Genomic DNA, 11273 nt, shown 5'->3' with positions numbered 1-11273 from the left:
AAAACATAGATGAGGTAACATTTATTCTAGGCCAGCCTCCCCCAATCTGGTGCCCTCCAGATATTTTTGTGTATATTTTTATTAGCTACTGCCAGCCTTGCCAATCATACACACAGGCCTCCTGCACTTACGTTACACTGTTTTCTCATGTTTCTACTTCATATTCCATTATACCTCTCCTGTCACAAACAGAAACATTTTAAATTACGTAAAGTGAAGGATTAGCCAAGAAGGCAAAAATCTTTGACCTTCAATCTTACGGTTGTCTTTGGGTTTTTAAAAATAATGCATGGGTAGATACACCTGACTGGCTCTGGAAACTTTGCTGGAGCATATCTATACTGTGAAATGGGTACAAGCAGCTCACGCCCACCATGCCTCTCAAAGCAGGCTTGCATTATATGCAACGCCTGATGGCCACTTGTAACCTCACCTCACCCTATGTGCACCTCATTGGGGAAAGTTCCAGATATTCAGAGTTTGCACCCTTTCCCCATCTCTTTTTGGGGAGAAGGTGAAAAAATGGAGCTCCTGAGACACTTATGGGGAGGGAAAGATGAAATAATATGGGGCGATGGGGTTCAGTTCTCAGCACTCCACCCTATGATGTCCCCCCCCCCCCACCGTGTGCCGGCAATCACACGTCATTTGGACGAGCCTAAAATTACACTGTTTGCTCTGGTCCTGTTAAATGGATTCAACTAACCAACTTTGATAGTGGAAGCCAACAAAAGATTCCTTTCCTCCTCTACCCAAAAATGAAAAATCAAAAGGAGATCATCCTTTCGGACAAGCAGAACAATCATATTGGCATAGCGTTGAATTCCACCTATTGCCTTTAATTATTGTATTACATTATTATCAGATTGTTTTAAAATTGCAAACAAGCAGAAGGACGTACCTGTAATTGACCATTTAACGAGCTCAAGTCTTCAGCTTTCTTCTCCAAAGACTGCACCCAAACTTTTCTTTTTTGTCTACACCTTGATGCTGCCGCCCTATTCCGCTCTAGGAATTTCCGCCTTTTCTCATCAGGATCTTCATTTGCTGCCCTTCGTCGTCGACCCCCTGTATTTGGCGTTTGCGGTGCAAGCTGTGCTGGAGAAGCCTGCAGGAAGCAAGGAATGCCAGAGTTCATTGCCACAAAACTTTTAGTTCAAGCTTAGACTTTGGACAGAAATTCACATTCCTCTAATATATCGCACAGCATTGACTATAATGGTCTCATTTAGTGCAGAATATAAATTGAACACATACAATCTTGAGCTTTCATTTTAAAGAGTTTTAAAGTAAAAACAAAATGCACTGTTGACATGTTGACTATAGCAGACATATCAAACACAGGTTGGCAATACAGAACTAAACTTCCAACTCATGAAAGATTACCCTACCCAAATGTGAGCCACTCTCCCAACCCCACTGCTACCCTGTAAAAAAAATATTAAAAATCCACAATATTCACTAGGCTCCCCCTCTGGAGAAGCTTTTCAGGGATGCAGAGGGGAAGAGAAATGATAGATTGGTTGTATGAACTATCTTACACTTGCACAACCACTGGATACAACACAGAATATACTATTATAGAGGCAGAGTGGAGCTGAATGAAATGACTTATCCAACCATCACTTTAAGGTAAGCCATATAATTCAGTGAGTTTCTCTCTTTTTTTGTATTTAAAAAGAGGAAATTCTAGGATTAAAAAATATTTTGTGTAAGAGTTCAAGCACTTGCAATATAGGGCTGGTTCATATGCAATGCTAAGCCATGGTTTAGTGAATGAGCCTCAGTGAGCCTGAACAAAGAATAGTTAGTCGCTAAACAAGTCAACTACAAACCATGGGTTAATGAAGCTGCCTTGTTTGTTGTAAGCCAAGGTTGCTGGTTTGCACATAACACTAAGCTAAGAGTCTGTCAGGAAGTAACACAGGATGTTTATATGGTAGCAAACAGCACCAGAAGCAAGGCTTCTTACCGGTGTTTCAGTAGTAGATGTAGCAGGCTGCTGCAGCGACTGTGGCCGTGCTTCCTCCGACTGAGTTCTAACCAATCCACTTGTTTGTCCCTTTGCAGTATCTCCATTTGTGACCTGAGAGTGCTGCTGGGTTAAGGCAGCTTTCAATCTCTGAAAGACAAAAATGAATTTTTCCACGATGAACAACTGCAGGCCGCAATAGTCAACTTACTCAGCTGTTCACTAGCTTAAGAATTGCCTGTGAAAGCTGCTCATGCCCAGTTTTCGGAGATTCTCCTCCTCCTCCTGCTTTTGGGAGGGTGCAGGGTGCTGCCATGAGAAGGGAGGAAACTTCCCTTGTGCAAGTGCACATGCACTCGTACAGCACTGGAAACAACCAACTGCTTTCATTCTAAGCATATACAGTGGTACCTCGGTTTACGAACTTAATCCGTTCTGGAAGTCCGTTCTTAAACTGAAACCATTCTTAAACCGAGGCGCGCTTTCCCTAATGAGGCCTCCCGCCGCTGGTGTCCTTCCACCATTTGGCTTCCGTTCGTAGACCGAGGTAAAGTTCACACACTACTTCCAGTTTTGCGGAGTTCTTATACCAAATAGTTCATAAACAGGGCTGCTATTAAACCGAGGTACCACTGTACAGGCAACCCCCGATTTGCGCAGGATTTGCATTCAATGTCACTGCACGCCTGTGTGAAATTGTGTTCAACTGAAACACCCCATTCTGCACCTGTTCTGCCTCCGCCCCCCCTTTTGGTGATGTCTTTTATGACGTTTCCGGGTCACTTTCAGGTTCAATGCTGTGCACATGTGCGCAACTGCACACACATCAGTCGCGCCTAAAACAACAGTTGCCTGTACTTCATTTTGCCTCCCCTGTCTTTTTCCTTTTACAAAGAACTGACTAATACCACTTCTTCTAGTTCCAGAAAGTTATAGATCCACAATGTAAAAAAGATGATGGGTATGAAACACAGAGTTAAAATGGTTAGCAAAAATACTATTATATGCTTAAGGTATGAGTATATTTCTGAGCTAGTAAGAAGGGGTACTTCAGATTGTGATGTGAGTTGTAAGGTAAAGGTAAAGGTACCCCTGCCCGTACAGGCCAGTCTTGACAGACTCTAGGGTTGTGCGCCCATCTCACTCTAGAGGCCGGGGGCCAGCGCTGTCCGGAGACACTTCCGGGTCACGTGGCCAGCGTGACATCGCTGCTCTGGCGAGCCAGAGCCGCACACGGAAACGCCGTTTACCTTCCCGCTAGTAAGCGGTCCCTATTTATCTACTTGCACCCGGGGGTGCTTTCGAACTGCTAGGTTGGCAGGCGCTGGGACCGAACAACGGGAGCGCACCCCGCCGCGGGGATTCGAACCGCCGACCTTTCGATCGGCAAGCTCTAGGCGCTGAGGCTTTTACCCACAGCGCCACCCGCATCCCAATATTCTCAGAGTTGTACACACCGCCTAAGTGATCCAGTGCTTTTGGCCAAATACAAGTACCAAAAACATCAAAGGGACCAGAGGATAACTATAGGTATCTGTTCCATAGTTCAATAACTAAAAATGATCACTAAAAATATTACTTTCTTTAATCAGTGGGTTGATAATATGGTAACACTTGCAACCTATGAATGGACTGCTTACAGACATAGACTCTGCTTGGATAAACATGACAATATTTGGAACGAATTTATACAAAATGTAGTGGACTGTTAATATTTCTGTTCATATTAGGATAATATCAAAATTATAAAAGAATGTATGGGTTAGGGTATTTTTTGTATATATTCATATAATGTTTTCCATCTTTACACAGTTCTGTGTTTTGTTCTTTTTCCTTTTCTTGTGTATCACTTTACTGCTTTATATTTGATTTATTTTTTTTACAATAAAATATAAATTAATAAATGCAAAAAACCTATTAAAACCCCCTTAAAAATATTACGTTGTCTTTCTAACTACATAGTATATATGGTTATAGAAGGAATATCCAGCTGATGGCCTTTAGGTCCATTTCCCGTCCATTCTCATACTTACTTATGGCTTGGCCACAGCTGTCCCACTCCCCAAGCTATTTTGCTTAAGCAGCAAAGCTAAATTGGCTCAGAACTTGCTGCTTCACTCAGCCAGCAACCTCCCCGCCCCCCTCAACTGGGAAATATATCACTATATATTCACAGAAGCATTCACAAGCCACAGAAGTATTTTGGCTCAGCCAGCACCAGGTCCTCAGCCTTCAGGACTATATTCTCTCCAGTCAAATTGCTGAGGCAGGTTAACAACCGCTTCTGAGAAGGGATGCCTCAAGTTCCCAAGGAATTGAACAATTTAGGCCATCCACCCCCCTGCCCCCACCATAGCATTAATGGACAAAAAATGGACCAAGTCACTGAAGAAAGGAGTGATGAAGTTGGAGAGGTGAGTTACAGGACAAGGGAAATCACAACACCTATAGGAAGAGTGCAAAACGATGCCATGCTTTCCGGGGCAGCCCTGTGTAACAAGTTTGAATATTTGTTCCTAAATAGTCTCAAATATTTTAAAGCCTTCAAAATGTTCCAATAATCGACCCAATAATTTCAACCTGTTAAGTAGATTCATGACCACCATTTGGAAGTCTGCTCTTCCTCCAAGGAGCTTGGGGCAATTTACATGTACCCCCAACCACCCGACAAAGTAGGTAAGGTTGAGAGAAAATTTGCTCAAGGCTACCCACTAAGCTGTAGAATTGAGCTCTTTATTCACTGCACCATACTGTTGATAGTGATTGTTAATGTTCTCTCTAGTGATATAATAAAATACATATTTAAAGTATAATTAGAAATGATGAAGTACATTGATAGTCATTCAATTTGTATTTGCAATATTGCTGAAACACTGACGACATTCTAATCCTGAACAGCAAAGGCATCTTTTTTAGTATAAAAAAATATGTATACCCTTCAAAATAAATCCCTATCACATCTGTCAGAATTGGTAGGAATAGATCACTCCATCACGAGTTCACAGAAACAAGAGGATATATTGTAGAAACAATTTATGAAAAAGTCAGATCCATATTTCATATCTGCCACAAAACCTCATCAGAGTAATAACCCTCCTTCTCCTGGGTGTTATCTTACCATCTGCTCCTCTATTACTTATCTTTATTTTGCAACTAATTAACAGCATAATCTTCTAAATTCAGCAAGTTAATTATCATTATTGTGGTCTTTGCAGCATCATCAGTCCTTATGAAGTCTTGTCTCTCCCCTCCCCCCAGAGAATCTATGAAAATGAAGTAGGCTGGGAGAGGGTCTGTTTCTTTAGAGCAGGCTCATTAGGTGTTTGCTGATTAGCTCGGCATGCAGAGAGGCAGGTCAGGAGAATTCTGCCGAACACAAGGTCCCATGCCGAGCTCAACAAAGTTAATGCGAGTTTCTGAACATTTGCCAGGATGCCCTCTGTCAACTCTCAGTAGTAACCCCTGCAGAAAACCTACTGGCTACCCACTATGCTTCAGGTATTTCTCAGTTTGTGTTAAAAAAAAAAAAATGTATGCGGAAAACTCCAGAGAGCATCACTTACAATATTTTTTTTAAAGAGGCAAGGCAATCCTAATTCAGAGGGTCTTATTTGTTTTTATATAGAATGATTTGTTAACTCTGCACTTGCTACAAATATAACATCTCAGATGCTTTCTGAAACAAAATTGAAGATGACCATCAAATGAATTCACCCCCAATCTCTCATTTGAAGACACTTGTGTCTATTATTTATGTACTGCCATTAGCATGCATTCCAATCTACAGAGTACAAAGGAACAGGTACTTGTCCCAGGGAGGCTGCAATAGAAAATTCAACAAAGGAGCAATGAAGAAGCTGGATCTAGAGTAACTGTAACCGAAGGGAGTTGGTGGAAGGTGACTTTCTTGCCCCCTTCTCCCACCTACAGCTCCACAAGCTGTCTGAAGCATCTCTCCTTAGGGTTAGGGGAACCTGCTAAATGGGATGAACTCGAGTGTGGGGGTTAACAGGGACTGACCACTCAAAATGAGGCAAGGCACCTTCTGTGAGCAGCAGCTCAGCTCATGGATGATTTCTGACAATCTTCCCCTTCCCCCTCGGTCTCTCAAGATATACATAGGAAGGAGCGTAACACAGACATTTTAGAGGTAATAATGAAGCTCTGTATCATCATCTAATGAATTTCTGCTTCAAGTTTTATAATTCTAATAATATTATGTTCAAACAGTATATATGCTGGCTAAGGACACCCTACCCTCAAATATAAGTCAAGCATCACCAGAGCACTAAACGTTGGTATGTTGTATGTAGGTACTGAAATACTGTTATTTTTCCATAAGTGCTTAGTACGTACTGACTAAAATTGATATTCAATCCCCTACAGCTTCAACTGAACTTGTTTGCCGGTGCATGCATGTTTGCAGTCATTTGTTAATATCCCTGACATGTTTCAGTAGGAACTGCTTTACAAATTATTTTTCTGTATTTTATTGTTATTTTATACCAGTGTTTCTCAAACCTGGATCTCCAGCTGCTGTTGGACTACAAATCCCATCATCCCTAGCCAGCAGGACTAGTGCTCAGGGATGATGGGAGTTGTAGTCCAAAAAAAAAACAGCTGGAGGCCCAAGTTTGAAAAACACTGTGCTATACTGTATGACACCCTGAGCATTTTTTAAATTGAAAAATGGGGTAAAATCTATGTTACACAAACATATTTTGCAATTTCAACCTTTGTTGAAAGTTGGTCAACCAAAGCCTAACATTAATGGAATCAGATCCCCCCCCCCCCCCCCCGATTCACCAGTTTCAGCATCCAGGGCCTTTCCTATTTACAACTGGCAGCACTCATTCTATTTATATTTATTTATATTTATATTTATTTATATGTATATGTATATATATGTAAAGTCATTTGGATTAAATCTAAGACAGTAGTAATTATGTAAACATTAACAAGTATGGAAAGTAAGACACAGCAGTATCACTCTGTCTGTCTGTCTGTCTCTCTGTGTATGCATTCACAACTTAGAAATATAGAGGAACCTACTTTTCAGCATGATCTGCCATGTTAAGTCATGTAATTCCAAGCTGGCAACACTATGAAATGCCACTAGAGAGCACAAAGCAGATTTAAATGCAAGACAAACACTTCAGGCGGGGCATGTAATTATAAGGTATATAATGGGCAGAAGGGTATTCTTTTAGATGAATGCAGGATAGGCATATCAGACAAATTAATTACTGCTCTCATTTCTAAATTTTCATTTCTCAGAATGAGAGAAAAGAAAAAGGAATTTTCAGTCATGATGTATGCAGACATTGATTAGGATTTAACGTATAAAATACGCTGAGACAAGCAATAAAAATATTTGTACTGTCATATGTAATGTTAGAAGTGAAAGCATCCCATAATCAGTAAATTAGTACTGGTGGAATAAAAATGGAGATTTTAAAATGTGAGTGGGTTTTAAAACTTGAGATACCCCCCCAAGTGATCCTCTAAACCTTTGAGACATTCCCAAACCATGCATTAATCAACAGAAGCATTTTCTAATTGTGTCATCTGAACTGAAGCAATTATTAACATTGCTGAAGAGGTAATAAATTCTAACTGGTTCATTAACGGTTGCCATATTCCCTAAAGTGAAAATCCGGACATTTTTGGGAACATCTCCCCCCAATCCCCACTAATTTTTTAGGTTCTTTAAAGGCTTTTTAAAGCTTGGTTTTTAAAAAATTGCTCTGCTTGCCATACGTCCGGGTTTTCACTGACATTTTGTCAATTCGGCAAAAATCTGCCCAAATGCCATTTTTCGAGCCCAATTCCTGGGAAAACCCAGATGTATGGCAATCCTAGGTTCATAGCTCTAATATATATGTGGAATGATTCATATACTTGCATTTGAAACTCAAAGGGTGATAGTCCTACATTTTTACTGAACCTATACAAAAATCAGAACAGTACTCATGCTCCTTTGTCTTCTTCTCCAGGATAAATCCAGGCAGATACAGTTCCTCAGATTGTCTCCAGGCCCTGCAGCTCTCTCTGCATCCAAGAAACAAGGTTTTGATGGCTACTTTTTAAAAAATATCCATCACCTCACTGAAAGAAACAGTTGAAATGCAAATATTCACCAAATTTTATCAACTAAGGAGACTGCTAAAACTTAAACACAGCTATTTCTCCCGTGCTTTCTCAAGATGTGCTTCTTTTATATTTGTATAACAAAAAAAGTTTGCCATGTTGCACGTATAAAGGTTCACAACACGCTGCTACATTGTTTTTCTTTTCTGACACATAAATTCTACAAAAGTATTCTGAGCAATTCCAGGTAAGATAACGCTGAACTAGAAACACCGGTCCTGAGGTAACAAAGTTCCAATATGGCTGCTATTCCTCTCACACATCTTTTAAGAGTTAAAACCCTGGTTCAGACAAAATGGGAGGAATGTAGCCTTAAGGAGACCACTCTGATGGCGCAAACATTTCTGCTTGCCCAATTGAACAATCTGTGCTGTTTGAGGGGTCCTCTCACCCCCCCTTCAGCCAATTGTGGGGGGAAGAGGCAGCCGGGGGGGGGGTGGGGGAGAGCCCCGCTGCAATAGTGGAAGTCATTGCACAGGCTTCTGCTAGCAGCCCGGTTAGCAGAATTGAGCCCAGCAAAGTTTGCTACAGTATAGAGCAGCGGTTCTCAACCTGTGGGTCCCCAGATGTTGTTGAACTACAACTCCCATCACCCCTAGCTAGCAAGGCCAGAGCTCAGGGATGATGGGAGTTGTAGTCCAACAACATCTGGGGACCCACAGGTTGAGAACCGCTGATATAGAGGATTTCTTCCACTTCTCCCTTTTCACATGGGGAAGTTGAAAGGTTATACTTTGCAGAGTTGGAAAACTTATATTTTGAGTAAATGAATTTCCTGTTTCGCCTGAACTCAAGAAACTAGCTTATTTTAACTATGACTTGTTAACAAATCAGGATCAAATGACGTTTGCTATCCTGGTTTGTTTTAATTAGTCACACTTAAAATAAGGCAGGGCCTCCCAAGATCGAACGTAACAGGAATTGATGGTTTCCCTAAAGTGAAAGTGAACACTTTCAACCTGCTGCTCTTGAGGGCAAAGATGAGAGGGCGTCTGTGAGCCTGAGCCACTTATTCACAACGCCAAACAACAGTGTATTATTACATACAAAGTCTGGCAATTTCTTGGCTACTTCTCATAAAAGACATAATGCTTTAGTTGCTCTTGTAATTTTATCTTTTCTTATCAAAGGCTATTTATATATCATCCTTTCAATAACACACTGGCTTAACAATAATGTAATACTTCTATACAAGAGTACATATTCATGGGCAGAGCTTATTTCATTTTAGGTCTGCAACAGGGAGAATCTAAGCATGATAGCCAGATGCAGCACCCCACTTACACAACCAATTTTCACTAGCAGAAAATAGATTTACTCATCCTCCCTCCCTCCCTCCCTGCCACAGCCCCTGCAGTTACCCAGATGTGCTCTGGAGGCCATCTGAGGCTTGTAGCAAGGAGGAAAGGAAGTCCTGCCATGCCCACCGGTGCAACATTGTACTTATCAAAACTTTCATTTCTATGCAGTATAAAATTAGCAGCCCATGCCGGAGCTGATTTCAAAAAATATCCATGACATTCTTTATTACTATGTATCCTTGACTTTGTGAAAGGTCACCACTGAATTTCATCTGCTACACACCAGCAGCGATCATCTGAAACACGTACAGTGATACAGTTTCATTCTAATTTCATTGCAGAAGGAACGTAGCTCAGTGGTAGAGCATCTGCTGTGTAATCATAATGTTCCAGGTTTAATTCCCAGAAACTCCAGGTAGCACTGGGAATGTCCCCCATCTGAAACTCTCTAGGGAGAGTCACGGCCGGTCAGTGAAGACAACAGTGAAGTAGATGGAATCAATATTAGGCAGTTTCCTACGTTCCAACTGGCCACAACATGTGCATATTACCCCTGCAATGTTGAACACAAAGCAGGTATGCAAGGTCCCTTTCCAACATAACCATGGCATCACCAGTCTCCTAAAATGCTTCAAGTTGGGAATTAACCAATTTAAAATGAGGTACCCTCTCTCTATCTACCAGGTAGATTTAGTAGTCTCTGTTAATACATGCATTTGTCTGCTACTGCATTTCTACAATAAATGGAACAAGTAGTCTCTCTCTCTCCTTGATTTTCTATCCCAATGCCACCCCCCTCTTTCCCAGTCAAACAGTTAGCATTTTGCATCCACTGAGCATACTCAGTCCTGGTTTTTTGTTTGGTTCTCTAAGATTCTGCCTCCTGCCAAAGATCTTTTGGTCTTTTGAACACCTCAGGGTTTCCCTGAACATGCCAATACCCCCTTTTTGCGTGTAGGTGGTGCCATTTTGGATACATAAGGACAGGCACTTGAGAGAATGAATATGCTATTAGTATAGATGCTAAACAAAGGCAATTAAATAAAGAATTCATTGGAAGCACTAATTTATGCACCATAAGGAAGCCAATGATTGATTTAAGCAATAAAAATATGATTCTGTAATTGTATAATTTACAGAGGTACCTTTTAACACCCTGTTTGATACCACAAATTAGGTAATTTTAATTGCCACTTCCCATGGTTCCTTTTCACTTGATAAGCAGAGTAAGGAGATCAGAATGTAGGAGACTTCCAGGCAATCCAAAAATTTGCGATTACCATTGAATGTCTTCAGAATTCCCCCAACCGTTCAACTATTCACTAACAATGGCTGTACTCGGGTGCTACACTAAAATATGGTTTAGTGTGGAGTGGGCAAACTGTTTTTCTATTAAAGGCCACATTCCATTGAGGGTCATTTCTTAGAGCCTATATGTGGACAGGGGGCAGGGCCAATTGTGGGCAACCCTTTTCTCTTTTCTCCTCCTTTTTCTGCTGCCCCTTTTCAGCAGGCTGCCAGAGGAGAAACAGATTGCTCTTGCCACAGGGCTGATTGCTTGCATGGTCTCTCCTCCACTCTTCCATCCGTTCCTCCCCCCATGAAATTAGGCAAAAAATTGCACAAAATTAGGTCAAAGGGTGCCCATCCCTGGGGTTCAACAAGACATGAGTGAATCTAGCTGCTCCAGGCTCACTTACTCCTTGCACAAAGCTGGGAGGAGACATTTGGGAGCTTTCATTTCTTGTTTGGATTAACTGAGCATGCTGTGTCCTGCGACTATAACTTCAGAAGTCATGTTTTGAAGTTACCATGTACTATACCAGGTTTAGTTTCAAATCAGTCTGGAC

The 11273-nt window shown here is 41.3% G+C and overlaps 1 protein-coding gene across 6 annotated transcripts in view; it reads right to left on the bottom strand.

The window, feature by feature from the left end:
• ATF2 (activating transcription factor 2) overlaps positions 1-11273 on the bottom strand; it is a 39935-nt gene that overhangs the window by 7541 nt on the left and 21121 nt on the right. For all 6 annotated transcript variants that reach the window (XM_077916863.1, XM_077916855.1, XM_077916875.1 and 3 more), the window contains 2 exons: positions 1973-2122; positions 902-1108 (listed from right to left, as the gene is read on the bottom strand). In XM_077916863.1, coding sequence (XP_077772989.1) covers positions 902-1108; positions 1973-2122 — 357 coding nt within the window. The remainder of the gene's footprint in view (positions 1-901; positions 1109-1972; positions 2123-11273) is intronic.

Source organism: Podarcis muralis, chromosome 1, assembly GCF_964188315.1.
Source record: "Podarcis muralis chromosome 1, rPodMur119.hap1.1, whole genome shotgun sequence".
Classification (NCBI taxonomy): Eukaryota; Metazoa; Chordata; class Lepidosauria; order Squamata; family Lacertidae; genus Podarcis; species Podarcis muralis.
Note: the sequence above shows the minus strand (reverse complement) of the source record. Positions and strands in the feature narration are given on the sequence as shown.